The 23767-nt window shown below is 49.1% G+C and overlaps 1 protein-coding gene across 1 annotated transcript in view; it reads left to right on the top strand.

The window, feature by feature from the left end:
- The window catches only part of LOC143809838 (enoyl-[acyl-carrier-protein] reductase, mitochondrial-like), a 215804-nt gene that overhangs the window by 48019 nt on the left and 144018 nt on the right, over nt 1-23767 (top strand). The window contains exons 2-3 of the mRNA XM_077292831.1: nt 1018-1115; nt 7115-7246. Coding sequence (XP_077148946.1) covers nt 1018-1115; nt 7115-7246 — 230 coding nt within the window. The remainder of the gene's footprint in view (nt 1-1017; nt 1116-7114; nt 7247-23767) is intronic.

Below are 23767 nucleotides of genomic sequence, written 5' to 3'. Positions count from 1 at the left end.
GCTAAAACGCTGCGGATCAAAACGCAAGTGTGAAACCAGCCTTAGATCTTGATTGTGTGGTCCTGATGTTTGCCATGGCAATTCACGGCCAAATTATGGCCTTAACGTCTGATATATTGGCATGTTCAAAAGTTATCAAAATTTAGGTGGTAAAAATAAGCATTTTCATTCCTGCCATGCCAGTTTGTATTATTTCCTAAAAAGCACTCCAATTTCTTGTTGATTTTGAATGTCTTATTGTCAGTCTTTAAAATGGAGGAGTAAAAATGTGACATCATTGTTCTCACCTTTGATCTGGGAGAAATAAGATGTTTCCAGGGGTCTTCCACATGCATTTCTCACTTTATTCAGGACTTTTTCCATTCACTTCAACATTTTTACTCCCCCCAGATCTCCTTGTAGGGTCTGCTGGAAAAATGCTCAGATTTCCTATTTACTCCCATTATATTTGTTACTTGAAACAAGCATTAGAATTCGCTTGGTTTGATTAATGATCATCCGATCATTTTAGTGCTCACTCATCTCTAGACATTAGGAAAAAACTAGGAGATGAAAAACAGCGCAATAGGGTTTTATCCGAGGGAGATAAAAATGTTAATGAAGGTTATGCTAACCTGATTTAGTTGTGTATACATGAAATTTCCATGACACATAAATCCAGCTGCTGCATCCAGTCCAACAGGTCATGAAACCGGAGCATCACATAGAAGGAGAATTTGCAGATAATCTGCACTGCTGGTATCACATCTGATAGATCAAAATCCAAACAAAAAGTATTTGCAGTTCTTCTTTATTCAGGTTATGGGTTTCCAAGAACTTCAGACTTCTTTATCAGGACCAGAAAATCATAGATTACAACACAATACAGGTTAATTTATAATGATGAATTATGGCGCCAAATAGACACATAATGGGCACAGGATATGTCAAAGATCATTCAGTTCATAAAAAAAAAAGAAAACTTTTTTTTGAACTTTCATACTTATCTACTGTATGTTGCGACACTTTTTCTTGCAGATTGGAGAAAGTCCCTCTACCTCATGTTGGAGATCAAGATATTCATATCAAGATGCTGGCGGCTCCAGTTAATCCTGCAGATATCAATATGTTGCAAGGTAAGCTGCTTAATGAGATTCTAGTCATTGGTGTTCTTTTTCTGATTGTTAAAAATAAAATCTAAAAGCAATTTTACAGGCAATATATTTGTAACCATTATGATCTTACTGGATATATTATATATAGTATCCAGGGCCGGACTGGGACTAAAATTCAGCCCTGGCATTTGAAGTTACACAGGCCCACTTGTCACATGGTGACTGTATAATATCTTTGTACACTTGTAGGCAGGGCCGGTTTTAGGCAAAGTGGGGCCCTAGGCAAAGTTTAAAATGGGTCCCCAAATGCTAACATATTGCACATCACACAGAAGCCTTTCTGTTGTATTTACATGCGCTGAGTTCAGGCCGCTAAACGAGTTTGATCGACAATACTGAAGTTGTTCAACGCTTGTTTCCCGGCCTCTTTCCACCAGCTGAGGAATAATGATGAGACAGAACGATCACTAATAGATCACCATACAGTATCATGTTTTCAGCAGCACATCTACAGTTTACACTGGCAATGTGCTGCTGACAACAAGGCTTTTTGTTCCAGCAAAAACAATCCGAATATGCAGCATTTTACTTGTTTAGTAAAATACACCCCATAGTCCTCCATATATTATAATGTGCTCCATAGTCCTCCATATAGTATAATACACTCCCTATAGTCCTCCATATATTAAAATACACTGCTCAGTCCTCCACATAGTATAATACACTCCTCATAGTCCTCCATATAGCATAATACAATCCTCATAGTCCTCCATATAGCATAATACAATCCTCATAGTGCTCCATATAGTATAATGTACCGCCACAGTCATCCATGTAGTACAATTCACTTCCCATAGTATAATGCACCCCATAGTTCTTCATATAGTATAACGTATTCCCCATAGTCCTCGATACAGTATAATGCAGCCCACATATAGTATAATGCAGCCACCCCAGAGTATAATGCAGCCACCCCACAGAGTATAATGCAGCCACCCCAGAGTATGTAACCCCCATAGAATATAATACAGCCCACCTCCCCATAATATATAATGTAGCCCCCCATAGAATATAATGCAGCCCCCCATAGTAAATAACGCAGCCTCCCCCATAGAATATAATATACCCCCACAATAGTATATAACACAGCCACATAGTACATAACATGGCCTACCCCATAGAATATAATATACTCCCCATAGTATATAGCAAAGCCCGCATATTATATAGCACAAACCGCATAGTATACAGCACAGCCTGCATACTATAGCACAGCTCGCGTAGTAGATAACACAGCCCACACAGCAGTATTCAGCACAGACCACACAGTAGTATACAGCACAGACCACACAGTAGTATACAGCACAGCCCACGTAGAAGTATACAGCACAGTCCACACAGTAGTATACAGCACAGCCCACAGAGTAATATATACAGCACAGCCCACAAAGTAATATATACAGCACAGCCCACAAAGTAATATATACAGCACAGCCCACAGAGAACTATATACAGCACAGCCCACAGAGAACTATGTACAGCACAGCCCACAGAGAACTATATACAGCACAGCCCACAGAGAACTATGTACAGCACAGCCCACAGAGAACTATATACAGCACAGCCCACAGAGAACTATATAAAGCACAGCCCAGAGTACTATATACAGCACAGCCCAGAGTACTATATAAAGCACAGCCCAGAGAGTACTATATACAGCACAGCCCAGAGAGTACTATATACAGCACAGCCCAGAGAGTACTATATACAGCACAGCCCACAGAGTACTATATACAGCACAGCCCACAGAGTACTATACACAGCACAGCCCACAGAGTACTATATACAGCACAGCCCACAGAGTACTATATACAGCACAGCCCACAGAGTACTATATACAGCACAGCCCACAGAGTACTATATACAGCACAGCCCACAGAGAACTATATACAGCACACAGTAGTATACAGCACAGAGCACAGCCCACAGAGAACTATATACAGCCCACAGTAGTATACAGCACAGAGCACAGCCCACAGAGAACTATATACAGCACAGAGCACAGCCCACAGAGAACTATATACAGCCCACAGTAGCATACAGCACAGAGCACAGCCCACAGATAACTATATACAGCCCACAGTAGTATACAGCACAGAGCACAGCCCACAGAAAACTATATACAGCCCACAGCAGTATACAGCACAGAGCACAGCCCACAGAGAACTATATACAGCCCACAGCAGTATACAGCACAGAGCACAGCCCACAGAGAACTGTATACAGCCCACAGCAGTATACAGCACAGAGCACAGCCCACAGAGTACTATATACAGCCCACAGTAGTATACAGCACAGAGCACAGCCCACAGAGAACTATATACAGCCCACAGCAGTATACAGCACAGAGCACAGCCCACAGAGAACTATATACAGCCCACAGCAGTATACAGCACAGAGCACAGCCCACAGAGTACTATATACAGCCCACAGTAGTATACAGCACAGAGCACAGCCCACAGAGAACTATATACAGCCCACAGCAGTATACAGCACAGAGCACAGCCCACAGAGAACTATATACAGCCCACAGCAGTATACAGCACAGAGCACAGCCCACAGAGAACTGTATACAGCCCACAGCAGTATACAGCACAGAGCACAGCCCACAGAGTACTATATACAGCCCACAGTAGTATACAGCACAGAGCACAGCCCACAGAGAACTATATACAGCCCACAGCAGTATACAGCACAGAGCACAGCCCACAGAGAACTATATACAGCCCACAGCAGTATACAGCACAGAGCACAGCCCACAGAGTACTATATACAGCCCACAGTAGTATACAGCACAGAGCACAGCCCACAGAGAACTATATACAGCCCACAGCAGTATACAGCACAGAGCACAGCCCACAGAGAACTATATACAGCCCACAGCAGTATACAGCACAGAGCACAGCCCACAGAGAACTATATACAGCCCACAGCAGTATACAGCACAGAGCACAGCCCACAGAGAACTATATACAGCCCACAGTAGTATACAGCACAGAGCACAGCCCACAGAGAACTATATACAGCCCACAGCAGTATACAGCACAGAGCACAGCCCACAGAGAACTATATACAGCCCACAGCAGTATACAGCACAGAGCACAGCCCACAGAGAACTATATATAGCACAGAGCACACAGTAGTATACAGCACAGAGCACAGCCCACAGAGTACTATATACAGCCCACAGTAGTATACAGCACAGAGCACAGCCCACAGAGAACTATATACAGCCCACAGTAGTATACAGCACAGAGCACAGCCCACAGAGAGCTATATACAGCCCACAGTAGTATACAGCACAGAGCACAGCCCACAGAGAACTATATACAGCCCACAGCAGTATACAGCACAGAGCACAGCCCACAGAGAACTATATACAGCCCACAGCAGTATACAGCACAGAGCACAGCCCACAGAGAGCTATATACAGCCCACAGCAGTATACAGCACAGAGCACAGCCCACAGAGAACTATATACAGCACAGAGCACACAGTAGTATACAGCACAGAGCACAGCCCACAGAGAGCTATATACAGCCCACAGCAGTATACAGCACAGAGCACAGCCCACAGAGAACTATATACAGCCCACATCTCTTCTCTTCCTCCCCTCACCTCCTCCGAGAATGGCCCCACAGTCCAGAAAAAAAAAAAAACTCTCCTCACCTCTCCTCGTGCCCAGCGTTGCTTCCTGGTTCCTGCTCCTGTCTCAGCAGCTGCAGTCTGCCCGGGACACAGCAGGTGCGTGATGATATGACATCATCGCGCACCCGCAGTGTCAGAGGCAGAGCGGGGAATGATGGGAGAGGAGCGTCTGTAGACGCTCTCTCCTCCATCATTGCATTCAACTGTACCGGCGTCTATACGCCAGTATAGTTGAATGCGACGGCGGGGGCGGCGGATTGAGCGGCCCACCACTGGCACCGGCCCTTCTGGCATTTGCCAGAAGTGCCCTATGGCCAGTCCGGCCCTGATAGTATCTGCTACATATTTCACACTGCTGACTGATTCTATGTGTGCAATGATCTTCCAGATCAGGACTGAGACAGAATGAGAATAGGAATTTTAATAATGTTGCAGTTCCATTTCCATTTGCCTCCTCAAATAGCGGTGTATCCTTTTATCACAGCAGGCCATATGATAAATATATGAAAATTTATGTAATTCGTCACTACTGCACTATATGGACAATTGTATTGGGACAGCTACACATGATATCTAATCCCACCATGCCCTCACACACAACGAGAGGAGAAAGGAGTGTGTATTACAAATTAATTTTATTAAAAAAAAATAATTTCAAAATAGATAAAAGGATGCCTCATGTCCAAACAAAAGACAAGGCAAAAAGGGACTACTACCACTAAATCAAGGAATGTTGTAACACCCTAAATAAACCTAAATGGTTCCATACATAAATTATGTCTTATAAGGCGCCAAATCTGCCAATGGGAATGTTTCTATAAACATAAATAAATATATAAATAAATAAAATGTTATTGGAGTGCCTTTCCTGTATATTTGTAACATATATACAGTATATACACACTAGGCAGGTAGCGTGCAAAGAGGCAAAGAAGAGCATGGAAATCAATGTCAGAGTTTAAATCTCTGTCCAAGTGGATAAAGCAGACCAATTGGTCATAAAGTGCCTCAGTGCATGTAAACTAGATGGTAACCTGAACTAGCAGCAGAGAAAGGGACAAAATGGAAAAGGTGCATAATAATCATTTTACCTCAGTGATAAGCCAGGGATTTGCCGTGTCTCCCACCCCAACGTACGTTTCGACGATTCTTCTTCCAGGGGCGTGTATGATGGCCTGCAGACTTTTTAAATAGACATCCAGTCTATGAGAGAGACTGGATGTCTATTCAATTAATTAAGGGGCTTAGGCCAAACCCTGAGAAACACCCACACAGCATTATACCACCTCAACCAAAGTTTACTGATTACACAGTGAAGTCAGGGAGGTAATATTCTCCTGGTACCCACTAAACCCATCAGACTGCCAGAAAGAGAAATGGATTTGTCACTCCACAGAACACGTTTCCAATATGCCAAAGTCTAGTGTTATTGGCCACTTTTATACATAATATACCTCAGAATTCAGTGATCCTGCTCCGTAACTTTACGTCGTCTTCCACTTTATAGCTGGGTTGTGGTGGTTCCTCATTCCTTCCACTTTTCAATAATACCTCTTACAGTTGACCATGGAATACACTGACTTATTACAGAGGTGAAATCCTATGACACTCCTCTCAAATTCAGTAAAAGCTTTAGAAGCCAGAGGCTAAGGGCTAGAATTTATTACACCTATTGTATTTGTATAAAATGAAAAACTTGAATTCAATAAATAAGAGTTATGTCTCAATCAGACATGAGCGGACCAATACAAGGAAGATGGAGTTTGACTGAAATTTCCTTAAATTCACAGTTTTATAATTCTTTTTTCTCTTGTAGAGTGTAAGCTCTTAACATCAGCAAGGTCCTTTCTCTCTCTTAAATGTAGAGTGTAAGTTCTTATGGTCAGTAGGGTCCTCACTCTCTCTTCTGTAGAGTGTAAGATATTATGGCCAGCAGGGTCCTCTCTCTCTTCTGTACGGTGTAATTTCTTTTGGTTAGAGTCCAAGCTCTCTCTATCTCTCACCTACGGAGTGTAAGATCTTATGGTCAGCTGGGTCCTCTCTTTCTCTTCTCTCCTCCAGATGTAATTTTCAAGTAATTACAGGCTTTCCAGTATTGAGATTTGTGAAAATTTATTAGCCACAAATTACATTTTGGAGGAAAATTTGGCAAAGTCAGCTAATTTGAATTTCGAAAGATCCGCTCATCTCTTGTCCCAATACTTTTGCCCATATAGTGTATTTTAATAAGTATTTTAATTACTACTTAAGCCCTCATCTCATATGTTGACACATTCTCCTGATTATTATTGACTCCCTTCAACTCTGTACAGGAAACTATGGAATTTTACCGCACGTACCAGCAATAGGTGGTAATGAGGGAGTTGGGGAGGTGATAAAAGTTGGCTGCCAAGTCCATGGATTTAAAACAGGAGATTGGGTTATACCAGTCGATTGTGGCTTTGGTAAGTCTTTTTTAAAATAAACTAATAATTTTTTATTATATTTGTCTCATTTTATTATAAAAACATGTTAAGAACATACTACTATTTACTAGTTTACTAATTTTATTCAGATTTTGAGTTTTAGGTCTGTCACATTGAAAGAAGAAGTCATATATTTTACTGGCTCCTTCTTGGAGTCTGTATGGGGTTTATTTGAACTCTGCAGATAGTTATAAGCCAATCCAGGTCCAACTGCTCTCTGATGTCAGGAGTCCAGTAAGATTTGGATTATAGTGTCTGCATGGAAAATATTCAAAGAGCTTGTAAATATGTTTTACTTTTTTGTGTAGTTTTGTGAATACATTGATAATAATTAGAGTTGATGATAATTAGAGATGATATAAGGTGCATTCGCAGTCCGGGGTCCACCGTGCAGCTAAGACACCTGCTGCTTGGTATTGACGGACTATATGGCGGTATAATGTGAGTACACACACGGGTTAGCTTCACCTGGTATGAAGGAAGCGAACCCTGTTGAGTCACAGGGCCGCAATACCGCACAGAGAGGGCAAGCAAGGCAACACAGAACTCTGCCCCAAGATTCAGGGTAAGAGTCTCTCTCAGTAGCGTAGCTACCGGGGGGGGCAGAGGGTGTGGGCGCCCCGGGCCCGGTGCTCTGAGGGGGCCCACCCGGAGCTACGCAACTGTAACTGTATCGGCGCTATGGGGCCCCTGAGCAGGCGGGGGGGCCCGGTGCTAGCAAAGGGTCCCCTGCTGTCAGCGGAACATCAGCTGTACCGGCATTTAGCCGATACAGCTGATCGCAATGATGGGAGAAGGAGCACTGCACTCCTTCTCCCATCATCCCCCTGTCAGTAACGGCGTCTGATGTTGCTGACACTGACAGCAGGCGCAATGACGTCACTACCCGGCGCCCGCTGTCAGGAGATCAGCGGGAGCAGCGCAGGAACCAGGAAGAAGAGAGGTGAATATTTATTTATTAATTTTTTTAATGGGTGCTGCTGCCTTATTACAGGGTCTGCCTATGGGGGGCTGCCTTATTACAGGGTCTGACTATAAGGGTGCTGCCTCATTACAGGGACTGACTATGGGGGTGTTGCCTTATTACAGGGTCTGACTATGGGGGCTGCCTTATTACAGGGTCTGACTATAGGGGTGCTGCCTCATTACAGGGTCTGACTATGGGGGCTGCCTTATTACAGGGTCTGACTATGGGGGTGGTGCCTTATTACAGGGTCTGACTATGGGGGTGCTGTCTTATTACAGGGTCTGACTATGGGGGTGCTGCCTTATTACAGGTTCTGACTATGGGGGTGCTGCCTTATTACAGGGTCTGCCTATGGGGGCTGCCTTTTTACAGGGTTTGACTATGGGGGTGCTGCCTTATTACAGGGTATGACTATGGGGGCTGCCTTATGACAGGGTCTGACTATAGGGGTGCTGCCTCATTACAGGGTCTAACTATGGGGGCTGCCTTATTAAAGGGTCTGACTATAGGGGTGCTGTCTCATTACAGGGTCTGACTATGGGGTTGCTGCCTTATTACAGGGTCTGACTGTGGGGGTGCTGCCTTTTTACAGGGTTTGACTATGGGGGTGCTGCCTTATTACAGGGTCTGCCTATGGGGGTGCTGCCTTATACTACAGAGGCTGCCTATGGGGGTACTACCTTATTACAGGGTCTGCCTATATGTGGTTACTGCCTTATTACAGTGTCTGCCTATAGAGTCTGCCTAAGGGGAGGGCATTATACTATATTGTGGACTATTTGGTGCATTATGCTACTATATATGAAGGCTATCTAGTGGGCCATCATACATTATGGAGATTACAGTGTGGGGGTCATTATACATTGTTGGAGCCATCAAACAGTTTGAGGGCTACTAAGGAGTCAGTATACTGTGTGGCTGCATTATACTGTGTATAAGAGAGCATCATGCTGTGTATAGGGAAGCTGTACAGGGGGGGAGACTCGGGACTTTATTAAATGTAAAGTGGGCACTTATTATTATGGGGGAACTCAGGTTACTGTGACTGTCCAAGGGGCACACAGGGCAATATTACTTTCTAGGGGCAAAATATGGGCACTGTTTTCTAGGGCACTTGCACCTGGCATTACTATATTGTAGAGAGTTGCTTTAGAATTTAGAGGGCACAGAGAACCGCACAGCAGGTGCAGTAATAGGGACACATATGGCAGCAACAGCTCAGTTTTGGGGTATCAGGTGTTGTGAATTCTGTTGAGGGTTCTGCTCTTGGGCTCCCTCCGGTGGTTATAAGTGGTAGTGCTGCTGTTTGTCCTTCACAGCAGTCATCAGCTGCTTCCACTTTGGACGGGGCTATTTATTCTGGCTCCTTCCTTTAGTTAGTGCCAGTTGTCCATTGTTTTCTAGGGATCCACATCTCTGCTTGGTTTCTCCTGCTGGATTGTCCATATCATCAAAGATAAGTCCTGGCTCTGTTTTTGCAGTCCACATGCGGTGGACTTATAGTTCAGTGAATTGCTATGTTTTTTCTTGTCCAGCTTGGTCTGTGTAAGGATTTATTCAGTCAAGTTGGAAGCTCTGGAGTCACAGCGTTACCCTCCATGCCTTTAGTTAGGTGTGGAGATTTTTGTATCCTCTGTGGTGGATTTTTGTAAAATTTTAATACTGACCACACAGTACTCTGTCCTGTCTTTTCTTTCTAGGTAGCGTGGCCTCCTTTGCTAAATTCTGCTTTTCAGTCTGCGTTTGTAATTTCCCTCTCCTCTCACAGTCAATATTTGTGGGGGGCTGTCTGTTCTTTGGGAATTTTCTCTGAGGCAAGATAGTATTCCTTTTTCTTTCTTTAGGGGTAATTAGTCCTCCGGCCGTGACGAGGTGTCTAGGGAGTGACAGGAACACTCCACGGCTACTTCTAGTTGCTGTGTTAAGTTCAGGGTCTGCGGTCAGTATAGAGGCCACCTACTCCAGAGCTCGTCCATGCTGCTCCTAGGCCACCAGATCATAACAGTACAACTGGCCGACAATGAGTTAACCGCATCTCAAAAGAAGGGAAAGAAAGTGCTGAGCCATTTTTTTTTCTGTACTCTGTTGTTTTTTTTTCTTTCCCTCTTCACTTCTGGGTGGCTCAGGAGTTAGGCGTTGACATGGATGTTCAGGGACTTGCTTCTCGGGTGGATCAACTTGCTGCTAGAGTACTGGGTATTTCTGATTATATCATGCAGACTCCTGTTTTAGAGACTAGAATTCCTACCCCCGATCTGTTTTTCGGGGACAGGTCCAAATTTTTGAGCTTTAAAAATAACTGTAAACTGTTTTTTGCTCTTAAGCCCTGTTCCTCTGGTGATCCCATCCAGTAGGTAAAAATTGTCATTTCTCTGTTGCGTGGTGACCCGCAGGATTGGGCATTTTCCCTGGAATATGGGAATCCGGCCTTGCTTAATGTAGACACCTTTTTTCAGGCGCTTGGGTTATTGTATGATGAACCTAACTCTGTAGAGCATGCTGAGAAAACACTTTTGGCCCTGTGTCAGGGTAAAGAAGCGGCAGAATCATATTGCCAGAAATTCAGAAAATGGTCTGTGCTTACTAAGTGGAATGAGGATGCTTTGGCGGCAATTTTCAGAAAGGGTCTTTCTGAATCTGTTAAAGATGTTATGGTGGGGTTCCCCACGCCTGCAGGTCTGAGTGATTCTATGTCTCTGGCCATTCAAATTGATCGGCGCTTGCGTGAGCGCAGAGTTGTGCACACTATGGCGTTGCCTTCTGAGCGGAGTCCTGAGCCTATGCAGTGTGATAGGATAGTGTCTAGAGCGGAACGCCAAGGATTCAGACGTCAGAATAGGTTGTGCTTTTACTGCGGCGATTCTGCTCATGTTATTTCTGATTGCCCTAAGCGTGCCAAGAGAATCGCTAATTCCGTTACCATCAGTACTGTACAACCTAAATTTCTGTTATCTGTGACCCTGATCTGCTCATTATCGTCATTCTCTGTCATGGCATTTGTGGATTCAGGTGCCGCTTTAAATTTAATGGACTTAGAATTTGCCAGACGTTGTGGTTTTTCCTTACAGCCTTTGCGGAGTCCTATCCCTTTGAGGGGTATTGATGCTACACCATTGGCTAAAAATAAGCATCAGTTTTGGACACAGTTAACAATGTGCATGGCGCCAGCCCATCAGGAAGATTGTCGCTTCCTGGTGTTACATAATTTGCATGATGCTATTGTGCTGGGGTTTCCATGGTTACAGGTACATAATCCGGTGTTGGATTGGAAATCTATGTCTGTGACTAGTTGGGGTTGTCAGGGGGTTCATGATGACGTTCCTCTGATGTCAATTTCCTCCTCCCCCTCTTCTGAAATTCCTGAGTTTCTGTCAGATTTCCAGGATGTTTTTGATGAGCCCAAGTCCAGTTCCCTTCCACCGCATAGGGACTGTGATTGTGCTATTGACTTGATTCCAGGCTGTAAGTTTCCTAAGGGCCAACTTTTCAACCTGTCTGTGCCTGAACATGCCGCCATGCGGAGCTATGTAAAGGAGTCTTTGGAGAAGGGGCATATTCGGCCATCTTCTTCTCCATTAGGAGCAGGGGTTTTTTTTGTTGCCAACAAGGATGGCTCCTTGAGACCCTGTATTGATTATCGCCTCTTGAATAAGATCACGGTCAAATTCCAATACCCTTTGCCTTTGCTTTCTGATTTGTTTGCCAGAATTAAGGGGGCTAGTTGGTTTAATAAGATTGACCTTCGAGGGGCATATAATCTGGTTCGTATTAAGCAGGGTTACAAATGGAAAACTGCGTTTAATACGCCCGAGGGCCATTTTGAGCATCTTGTGATGCCATTCGGACTCTCTAATGCCCCATCTGTGTTTCAGTCCTTCATGCATGAAATTTTTCAGAATTATCTTGATAAATTCATGATTGTATATTTGGATGATATTTTCATTTTTTCAGATGATTGGGAGTCTCATGTGAAACAAGTCAGGATTAGTGTTGAGCGATACTTTCCGATATCGGAAAGTATCGGTATCGGAAAGTATCGGCCGATACCGTCAAAATATCGGATCCAATCCGATACCGATACCCGATCCCAATGCAAGTCAATGGGACGAAAATATCGGAATTAAAATAAACCCTTTATAAACTTGTAGGTTCATTCTACATGAAGGAAAACAACTAAGAATAATGTAGGATGTATTGGGGGACGTGGCGGAGATATTAAAGGGACAGAGGTTTAGCCCAATGTAATAGAATAGCAGGATTTTTAATTTTTTTTTATGAAGTTCGGCGTTAGAAAGAATTTGACTATGTTATTTTTTTTTTTTTTTATGTCAGATATTGATGTTTCACTACTTCCACGCCCTTCACCTTCTTTTTTACTTCTCCCACGCTTTCTTCTTAATTATCCTCATCATCAGCTTCTTTGACATCAACTTCTTCACCTTATTCATCTTCTTCTTCATCTTCTACCTATTATTTTTTGGGTTACATTGTTCATATTCTTTTTATTTTACTATTATCTTCATCATATTCAACTTCTTCATCATATTCTTATTTGTGACAGGCATTCCCGTAGTTGTTATCTATAAAAGTTTGAAGATTACACCTTCCGTTCTGCCTGTCACAAACCAGTTACATTTGTCCGCGTTCAGTTTGGCCTGCAGCATCAGGCTTTATCCAGGGGCACCACGAGGAGGAACGGACTCACCCCCATACACTGCTTAGTCTTCTTCTGCTTATAATTTACATAATATTTTTTTGCTCTGATATTTTGTGTTATGCTTAATGTCCTTCTGCTCTTTGTTCTGCAGCCTCTTGTTCTTCTGCTTCTCGGTCTTCCAGGTCGTCGTCGTCTCCAGGGTCGTCGTCTCCGGGGTCGTCGTCATCGGGGTGGTCTCCGGGGTCGTCGTCATCGGGGTGGTCTTCAGGGTCATCGTCTCCAGGGTCGTCGTCATCACGGTGGTTGTCGTCTCTGGTGTCGTCGTCATCTTAGGGGTGTTCTTCCGGGTCATCGTGTTTAGTCTCTTGAACTTGGAAATGTAGCAGAAGGTACAAGAAGGCTGAGAAAATGCCGAGAACCAGCTGATGGAACTGGAACTCGGATGGCTACCCGAAGGTCCAAGAGCCAATGGAACTACCGAGGACCAGCTGACGTTACTGGAACCCGGTTACTAAGCAGGAGGTACCCGTGCCTGAAAGCACTACCAAGGACCACCTGACGTTGGTGGAACTCGGATACCCAGAGGGAGGCACCTAAGCCAAAGGCTCTGCCCGGAACCAGCTGACGGTACTGGAACCAGGATGGGGAGCAGAAGGTACAAGAGCAAAAGACACTGCCGAGAACCAGCTGACGGTGCTGGAACCCGGATGGGTAGCCGAAGGTCCAAGAGCCAATGGAACTACCGAGGACCAGCTGACGTTACTGGAACCCGGTTACTAAGCAGGAGGTACCCGTGCCTGAAAGCACTACCAAGGACCACCTGACGTTGGTGGAACTCGGATACCCAGAGGGAGGCACCTAAGCCAAAGGCTCTGCCCGGAACCAGCTGACGGTACTGGAACCAGGATGTGGAGCAGAAGGTACAAGAGCAAGTGTCTGCGTGGCTTTTGCAGGACACGTTGCCGGCTGCACAGCAGGGGAACAGCTGGCGGTGCTGGACCCCACTGACACATTGGCGAGGTGTTTGGCTCTGTGCAGCCAGCACTTCCGGACAGCAACGAGCGGTGTTGTAGCCCGGGCTCTGCAGGGGGAGCAGAGTGTAGGCCGAAGCCTACTTGAACCAATTTCAAAGGTAACCTTTAACCCCCCCTCAGGGGTTAGAAAGTAGAAGAGCCACAGCTTATGCAGCAGTAGTGCTGCACAAGTCAAAGGTTGCTCTTTTAATTTCGCTCCTTGCACACGCTGAATGAAACACGTATAACATTTAGCCCTTTATACAGTCAAACTGTGTTGGAGGCGCGAGTTCCCTTTGTAATGAGACGCAGCACAGATGTCAAGAATCCCACCTTGGTGCTGGGTGCAGCCTCCTGAGCGTTGTTATTTGCTGTACAGGAGTCTGCGCTGTCGTGTTATCCCCTGGCCTAGCGCTGTTAGCGCTGCCCATCTTCTGACCTCATTTAATGTTGGCCGGTGCGGTTCGCGATGCCCATGAATCACAGCCCCGCAGTGTATTGACATAGTTTAAACACTGCGGGGCTGGGATTCATGGCCTGGCGCAGTACATATGTTCGCCTCTCGCTTGGGTTCTTACACCTGCTTCAGACTATGTGGCGTCATCTGATCCCTTATCGCATGCCACGGCCATGAAGCCGCACAGTCCGAAGAAGGCAGAAGGAGAGGAGGGACAGGCGAACTGATGCACTGATCCTGCCCATCAATCACACCCTCGCAGTCCCAATAAATAAGACACCGAGGGGCGTTGTGTGGGTCAGGGCGGCCGCAGAGGCGCAGGCAGCCAAACAATGATGCCAGAAGACGGGCAGCGCTACCAAGGGGGTTGCAGCGTGTCATTACAAAGGAAAGTCACACCACCGGGACGGTTAAATGGTCACACAGAGGACACATTGCAGACGTGTTTTCAGTTCCACATGTGCGAGGAGAATACGTTTCTGAGCCACCTTGCACACATGCAGCATTACCGCTGTACAAGGTGGCTGGATAACGTAAAAACGCCTGGGGGAGGGGGGACAGGTTCCCTTCAATTTCAGTTCTTGTGTCTGCGTGGCTTTTGCAGGACACGTTGCCGGCTGCACAGCAGGGGAACAGCTGGCGGTGCTGGACCCCACTGACACATTGGCTGGTGTTTTTCTCTGTGCAGCTAGCACATCTGGGCAAAAACTGGCGGTGTGTTAGAGCCCAGGGACAGCAGGAGGAGGAGCAGGAGGAGGAGGAGCAGGGGGAGGGGAGTGTAGGCCGAAGCCTGCACAGGCGGCAGCTTTGGGTGTGTTGTGTCTGCGTGGCTTTTGCAGGACACGTTGCCGGCTACACAGCAGGGGAACAGCTGGCGGTGCTGGACCCCACTGACACATTGGCGAGGTGTTTGGCTCTGTGCAGCCAGCACTTCCGGACAGCAACTAGCGTTGTTGGAGCCCGGGCTCTGCAGGTGGAGCAGAGTGTAGGCCGAAGCCTAATTGAACCGATTTCAAAAGTCACCTTTAACCCCCCCTCAGGGGTTACAAAGTAGAAGAGCCACAGCTTATGCAGCAGCAGTGCTGCGCAAGTCAAAGGTTGCTCTTGTAATTTTTCTCCTTGCACACGCTGAATGGAACACGTATAACATTTAGCCCTTTATACAGTCAAACTGTGTAATGGAGGCGAGAGTTCCCTTTGTAATGAGACGCAGCACAGGTGTCAAGAATCCCACCTTGGTGCTGGGTGCAGCCTCCCGAGCGTTGTTATTTGCTGTACAGGAGTCTGCGCTGTCGTGTTATCCCCTGGCCTAGCGCCGTTAGCGCTGCCCATCTTCTGGCATCATGTAATGTCGGCCGGTGCGGTTCGCGATGACCATGAATCCCAGCCCCGCAGTGTCTTAACATTGTTAAAACACTGCGGGGCTGGGATTCAGGGCCTGGCGCAGCACATATGTTGGCCTCTCACACTCGGGTCCTTACACCCGCTTCAGACTGTGCGGCGTCATCTGATCCCTTATCGCATGCCACGGCCATGAAGCCGCACAGTCCGAAGAAGGCGGAAGGAGAGGAGGGACAGGCGAACTGATGCACTGATCCTGCCCATCAATCACACCCTCGCAGTCCCAATAAATAAGACACCGAGGGGCGTTGTGTGGGTCAGGGCGGCCGCAGAGGCGCAGGCAGCCAAACAATGATGCCAGAAGACGGGCAGCGCTACCAAGGGGGTTGCAGCGTGTCATTACAAAGGAAAGTCACACCACCGGGACGGTTAAATGGTCACACAGAGGACACATTGCAGACGTGTTTTCAGTTCCACATGTGCGAGGAGAATACGTTTCTGAGCCACCTTGCACACATGCAGCATTACCGCTGTACAAGGTGGCTGGATAACGTAAAAACGCCTGGGGGAGGGGGGACAGGTTCCCTTCAATTTCAGTTCTTGTGTCTGCGTGGCTTTTGCAGGACACGTTGCCGGCTGCACAGCAGGGGAACAGCTGGCGGTGCTGGACCCCACTGACACATTGGCTGGTGTTTTTCTCTGTGCAGCTAGCACATCTGGGCAAAAACTGGCGGTGTGTTAGAGCCCAGGGACAGCAGGAGGAGGAGCAGGAGGAGGAGGAGCAGGGGGAGGGGAGTGTAGGCCGAAGCCTGCACAGGCGGCAGCTTTGGGTGTGTTGTGTCTGCGTGGCTTTTGCAGGACACGTTGCCGGCTACACAGCAGGGGAACAGCTGGCGGTGCTGGACCCCACTGACACATTGGCGAGGTGTTTGGCTCTGTGCAGCCAGCACTTCCGGACAGCAACTAGCGTTGTTGGAGCCCGGGCTCTGCAGGTGGAGCAGAGTGTAGGCCGAAGCCTAATTGAACCGATTTCAAAAGTCACCTTTAACCCCCCCTCAGGGGTTACAAAGTAGAAGAGCCACAGCTTATGCAGCAGCAGTGCTGCGCAAGTCAAAGGTTGCTCTTGTAATTTTTCTCCTTGCACACGCTGAATGGAACACGTATAACATTTAGCCCTTTATACAGTCAAACTGTGTAATGGAGGCGAGAGTTCCCTTTGTAATGAGACGCAGCACAGGTGTCAAGAATCCCACCTTGGTGCTGGGTGCAGCCTCCCGAGCGTTGTTATTTGCTGTACAGGAGTCTGCGCTGTCGTGTTATCCCCTGGCCTAGCGCCGTTAGCGCTGCCCATCTTCTGGCATCATGTAATGTCGGCCGGTGCGGTTCGCGATGACCATGAATCCCAGCCCCGCAGTGTCTTAACATTGTTAAAACACTGCGGGGCTGGGATTCAGGGCCTGGCGCAGCACATATGTTGGCCTCTCACACTCGGGTCCTTACACCCGCTTCAGACTGTGCGGCGTCATCTGATCCCTTATCGCATGCCACGGCCATGAAGCCGCACAGTCCGAAGAAGGCGGAAGGAGAGGAGGGACAGGCGAACTGATGCACTGATCCTGCCCATCAATCACACCCTCGCAGTCCCAATAAATAAGACACCGAGGGGCGTTGTGTGGGTCAGGGCGGCCGCAGAGGCGCAGGCAGCCAAACAATGATGCCAGAAGACGGGCAGCGCTACCAAGGGGGTTGCAGCGTGTCATTACAAAGGAAAGTCACACCACCGGGACGGTTAAATGGTCACACAGAGGACACATTGCAGACGTGTTTTCAGTTCCACATGTGCGAGGAGAATACGTTTCTGAGCCACCTTGCACACATGCAGCATTACCGCTGTACAAGGTGGCTGGATAACGTAAAAACGCCTGGGGGAGGGGGGACAGGTTCCCTTCAATTTCAGTTCTTGTGTCTGCGTGGCTTTTGCAGGACACGTTGCCGGCTGCACAGCAGGGGAACAGCTGGCGGTGCTGGACCCCACTGACACATTGGCTGGTGTTTTTCTCTGTGCAGCTAGCACATCTGGGCAAAAACTGGCGGTGTGTTAGAGCCCAGGGACAGCAGGAGGAGGAGCAGGAGGAGGAGGAGCAGGGGGAGGGGAGTGTAGGCCGAAGCCTGCACAGGCGGCAGCTTTGGGTGTGTTGTGTCTGCGTGGCTTTTGCAGGACACGTTGCCGGCTACACAGCAGGGGAACAGCTGGCGGTGCTGGACCCCACTGACACATTGGCGAGGTGTTTGGCTCTGTGCAGCCAGCACTTCCGGACAGCAACTAGCGTTGTTGGAGCCCGGGCTCTGCAGGTGGAGCAGAGTGTAGGCCGAAGCCTAATTGAACCGATTTCAAAAGTCACCTTTAACCCCCCCTCAGGGGTTACAAAGTAGAAGAGCCACAGCTTATGCAGCAGCAGTGCTGCGCAAGTCAAAGGTTGCTCTTGTAATTTTTCTCCTTGCACACGCTGAATGGAACACGTATAACATTTAGCCCTTTATACAGTCAAACTGTGTAATGGAGGCGAGAGTTCCCTTTGTAATGAGACGCAGCACAGGTGTCAAGAATCCCACCTTGGTGCTGGGTGCAGCCTCCCGAGCGTTGTTATTTGCTGTACAGGAGTCTGCGCTGTCGTGTTATCCCCTGGCCTAGCGCCGTTAGCGCTGCCCATCTTCTGGCATCATGTAATGTCGGCCGGTGCGGTTCGCGATGACCATGAATCCCAGCCCCGCAGTGTCTTAACATTGTTAAAACACTGCGGGGCTGGGATTCAGGGCCTGGCGCAGCACATATGTTGGCCTCTCACACTCGGGTCCTTACACCCGCTTCAGACTGTGCGGCGTCATCTGATCCCTTATCGCATGCCACGGCCATGAAGCCGCACAGTCCGAAGAAGGCGGAAGGAGAGGAGGGACAGGCGAACTGATGCACTGATCCTGCCCATCAATCACACCCTCGCAGTCCCAATAAATAAGACACCGAGGGGCGTTGTGTGGGTCAGGGCGGCCGCAGAGGCGCAGGCAGCCAAACAATGATGCCAGAAGACGGGCAGCGCTACCAAGGGGGTTGCAGCGTGTCATTACAAAGGAAAGTCACACCACCGGGACGGTTAAATGGTCACACAGAGGACACATTGCAGACGTGTTTTCAGTTCCACATGTGCGAGGAGAATACGTTTCTGAGCCACCTTGCACACATGCAGCATTACCGCTGTACAAGGTGGCTGGATAACGTAAAAACGCCTGGGGGAGGGGGGACAGGTTCCCTTCAATTTCAGTTCTTGTGTCTGCGTGGCTTTTGCAGGACACGTTGCCGGCTGCACAGCAGGGGAACAGCTGGCGGTGCTGGACCCCACTGACACATTGGCTGGTGTTTTTCTCTGTGCAGCTAGCACATCTGGGCAAAAACTGGCGGTGTGTTAGAGCCCAGGGACAGCAGGAGGAGGAGCAGGAGGAGGAGGAGCAGGGGGAGGGGAGTGTAGGCCGAAGCCTGCACAGGCGGCAGCTTTGGGTGTGTTGTGTCTGCGTGGCTTTTGCAGGACACGTTGCCGGCTACACAGCAGGGGAACAGCTGGCGGTGCTGGACCCCACTGACACATTGGCGAGGTGTTTGGCTCTGTGCAGCCAGCACTTCCGGACAGCAACTAGCGTTGTTGGAGCCCGGGCTCTGCAGGTGGAGCAGAGTGTAGGCCGAAGCCTAATTGAACCGATTTCAAAAGTCACCTTTAACCCCCCCTCAGGGGTTACAAAGTAGAAGAGCCACAGCTTATGCAGCAGCAGTGCTGCGCAAGTCAAAGGTTGCTCTTGTAATTTTTCTCCTTGCACACGCTGAATGGAACACGTATAACATTTAGCCCTTTATACAGTCAAACTGTGTAATGGAGGCGAGAGTTCCCTTTGTAATGAGACGCAGCACAGGTGTCAAGAATCCCACCTTGGTGCTGGGTGCAGCCTCCCGAGCGTTGTTATTTGCTGTACAGGAGTCTGCGCTGTCGTGTTATCCCCTGGCCTAGCGCCGTTAGCGCTGCCCATCTTCTGGCATCATGTAATGTCGGCCGGTGCGGTTCGCGATGACCATGAATCCCAGCCCCGCAGTGTCTTAACATTGTTAAAACACTGCGGGGCTGGGATTCAGGGCCTGGCGCAGCACATATGTTGGCCTCTCACACTCGGGTCCTTACACCCGCTTCAGACTGTGCGGCGTCATCTGATCCCTTATCGCATGCCACGGCCATGAAGCCGCACAGTCCGAAGAAGGCGGAAGGAGAGGAGGGACAGGCGAACTGATGCACTGATCCTGCCCATCAATCACACCCTCGCAGTCCCAATAAATAAGACACCGAGGGGCGTTGTGTGGGTCAGGGCGGCCGCAGAGGCGCAGGCAGCCAAACAATGATGCCAGAAGACGGGCAGCGCTACCAAGGGGGTTGCAGCGTGTCATTACAAAGGAAAGTCACACCACCGGGACGGTTAAATGGTCACACAGAGGACACATTGCAGACGTGTTTTCAGTTCCACATGTGCGAGGAGAATACGTTTCTGAGCCACCTTGCACACATGCAGCATTACCGCTGTACAAGGTGGCTGGATAACGTAAAAACGCCTGGGGGAGGGGGGACAGGTTCCCTTCAATTTCAGTTCTTGTGTCTGCGTGGCTTTTGCAGGACACGTTGCCGGCTGCACAGCAGGGGAACAGCTGGCGGTGCTGGACCCCACTGACACATTGGCTGGTGTTTTTCTCTGTGCAGCTAGCACATCTGGGCAAAAACTGGTGGTGTGTTAGAGCCCAGGGACAGCAGGAGGAGGAGCAGGAGGAGGAGGAGCAGGGGGAGGGGAGTGTAGGCCGAAGCCTGCACAGGCGGCAGCTTTGGGTGTGTTGTGTCTGCGTGGCTTTTGCAGGACACGTTGCCGGCTACACAGCAGGGGAACAGCTGGCGGTGCTGGACCCCACTGACACATTGGCGAGGTGTTTGGCTCTGTGCAGCCAGCACTTCCGGACAGCAACTAGCGTTGTTGGAGCCCGGGCTCTGCAGGTGGAGCAGAGTGTAGGCCGAAGCCTAATTGAACCGATTTCAAAAGTCACCTTTAACCCCCCCTCAGGGGTTACAAAGTAGAAGAGCCACAGCTTATGCAGCAGCAGTGCTGCGCAAGTCAAAGGTTGCTCTTGTAATTTTTCTCCTTGCACACGCTGAATGGAACACGTATAACATTTAGCCCTTTATACAGTCAAACTGTGTAATGGAGGCGAGAGTTCCCTTTGTAATGAGACGCAGCACAGGTGTCAAGAATCCCACCTTGGTGCTGGGTGCAGCCTCCCGAGCGTTGTTATTTGCTGTACAGGAGTCTGCGCTGTCGTGTTATCCCCTGGCCTAGCGCCGTTAGCGCTGCCCATCTTCTGGCATCATGTAATGTCGGCCGGTGCGGTTCGCGATGACCATGAATCCCAGCCCCGCAGTGTCTTAACATTGTTAAAACACTGCGGGGCTGGGATTCAGGGCCTGGCGCAGCACATATGTTGGCCTCTCACACTCGGGTCCTTACACCCGCTTCAGACTGTGCGGCGTCATCTGATCCCTTATCGCATGCCACGGCCATGAAGCCGCACAGTCCGAAGAAGGCGGAAGGAGAGGAGGGACAGGCGAACTGATGCACTGATCCTGCCCATCAATCACACCCTCGCAGTCCCAATAAATAAGACACCGAGGGGCGTTGTGTGGGTCAGGGCGGCCGCAGAGGCGCAGGCAGCCAAACAATGATGCCAGAAGACGGGCAGCGCTACCAAGGGGGTTGCAGCGTGTCATTACAAAGGAAAGTCACACCACCGGGACGGTTAAATGGTCACACAGAGGACACATTGCAGACGTGTTTTCAGTTCCACATGTGCGAGGAGAATACGTTTCTGAGCCACCTTGCACACATGCAGCATTACCGCTGTACAAGGTGGCTGGATAACGTAAAAACGCCTGGGGGAGGGGGGCAGGTTCCCTTCAATTTCAGTTCTTGTGTCTGCGTGGCTTTTGCAGGACACGTTGCCGGCTGCACAGCAGGGGAACAGCTGGCGGTGCTGGACCCCACTGACACATTGGCTGGTGTTTTTCTCTGTGCAGCTAGCACATCTGGGCAAAAACTGGCGGTGTGTTAGAGCCCAGGGACAGCAGGAGGAGGAGCAGGAGGAGGAGGAGCAGGGGGAGGGGAGTGTAGGCCGAAGCCTGCACAGGCGGCAGCTTTGGGTGTGTTGTGTCTGCGTGGCTTTTGCAGGACACGTTGCCGGCTACACAGCAGGGGAACAGCTGGCGGTGCTGGACCCCACTGACACATTGGCGAGGTGTTTGGCTCTGTGCAGCCAGCACTTCCGGACAGCAACTAGCGTTGTTGGAGCCCGGGCTCTGCAGGTGGAGCAGAGTGTAGGCCGAAGCCTAATTGAACCGATTTCAAAAGTCACCTTTAACCCCCCCTCAGGGGTTACAAAGTAGAAGAGCCACAGCTTATGCAGCAGCAGTGCTGCGCAAGTCAAAGGTTGCTCTTGTAATTTTTCTCCTTGCACACGCTGAATGGAACACGTATAACATTTAGCCCTTTATACAGTCAAACTGTGTAATGGAGGCGAGAGTTCCCTTTGTAATGAGACGCAGCACAGGTGTCAAGAATCCCACCTTGGTGCTGGGTGCAGCCTCCCGAGCGTTGTTATTTGCTGTACAGGAGTCTGCGCTGTCGTGTTATCCCCTGGCCTAGCGCCGTTAGCGCTGCCCATCTTCTGGCATCATGTAATGTCGGCCGGTGCGGTTCGCGATGACCATGAATCCCAGCCCCGCAGTGTCTTAACATTGTTAAAACACTGCGGGGCTGGGATTCAGGGCCTGGCGCAGCACATATGTTGGCCTCTCACACTCGGGTCCTTGCACCCGCTTCAGACTGTGCGGCGTCATCTGATCCCTTATCGCATGCCACGGCCATGAAGCCGCACAGTCCGAAGAAGGCGGAAGGAGAGGAGGGACAGGCGAACTGATGCACTGATCCTGCCCATCAATCACACCCTCGCAGTCCCATTAAATAAGACAACGAGGGCTGTTGTGTGGGTCAGGGCGGCCGCAGAAGCGCAGCCAGCCAAACAATGATGCCAGAAGACGGGCAGCGTTACCAAGGAGCTTGTTGCGTGTGTCAATACAAAGTCAAATCACACCTGAGGGACGTTTTAATGGTCACAGAGGACACATTTTAGACGTGTTCACTTCAACATGGGCAAGGAGAATAAGTTTCTGAGCCACCTTGAACACATGCAGCATTACTGCTGTTCAAGGTAGCTGTAAAACATAGAAACACCTGGGGGAGGGGGGAAAGGTTCCCTTCAATTTCAGTTCTTGTGTCTGCGTGGCTTTTGCAGGACACGTTGCCGGCTGCACAGCAGGGGAACAGCTGGCGGTGCTGGACCCCACTGACACATTGGCTGGTGTTTTTCTCTGTGCAGCTAGCACATCTGGGCAAAAACTGGCGGTGTTAGAGCCCAGGGTCAGCAGGAGGAGCAGGGGGAGCGGAGTGTAGGCCGAAGCCTGCACTCGAGCAAGTTGAAAGGAAACCTTTAACCCCCCCCCCCCCCCAGGCGTTTGTAGCTGAAAGAGCCATTGTGTACAGCACTAATGCTGGAAAAGGTAAACTTAGCTCTTTTAATTATGGTCCTTGTACATGCGGAACCTAACATTTATGAAATGTGTCCCCACACAGCGTTAAACCGTCCGGTAGGTGGAACTTTCCTTTGTCGTGTGACGCAGCACAGCCATCATTTTTACCCCCTTGTCGCCGTTCGCCCCCTCCTCAGCGTTGTTTGAATCTGTCCCGGAGCCTGCGCTGTTAGGTTAGCCCATGGCCATGCACACATGTTGCGCTGCCCGTCTTCTGACCTCATTTGGTGTCAGGCTGGCTGCGCCTGTGCGGGTGCGCTGGCCGAGATCCCGCCTCGCAGTGTCGTCTCATGTAATCCCACCGCGGGCCTGTGATCCGTGCCCGTGCGCAGTGCATATCCTCTCCTCTC

Source organism: Ranitomeya variabilis, chromosome 2, assembly GCF_051348905.1.
Source record: "Ranitomeya variabilis isolate aRanVar5 chromosome 2, aRanVar5.hap1, whole genome shotgun sequence".
Classification (NCBI taxonomy): domain Eukaryota; kingdom Metazoa; phylum Chordata; class Amphibia; order Anura; family Dendrobatidae; genus Ranitomeya; species Ranitomeya variabilis.
Note: the sequence above shows the minus strand (reverse complement) of the source record. Positions and strands in the feature narration are given on the sequence as shown.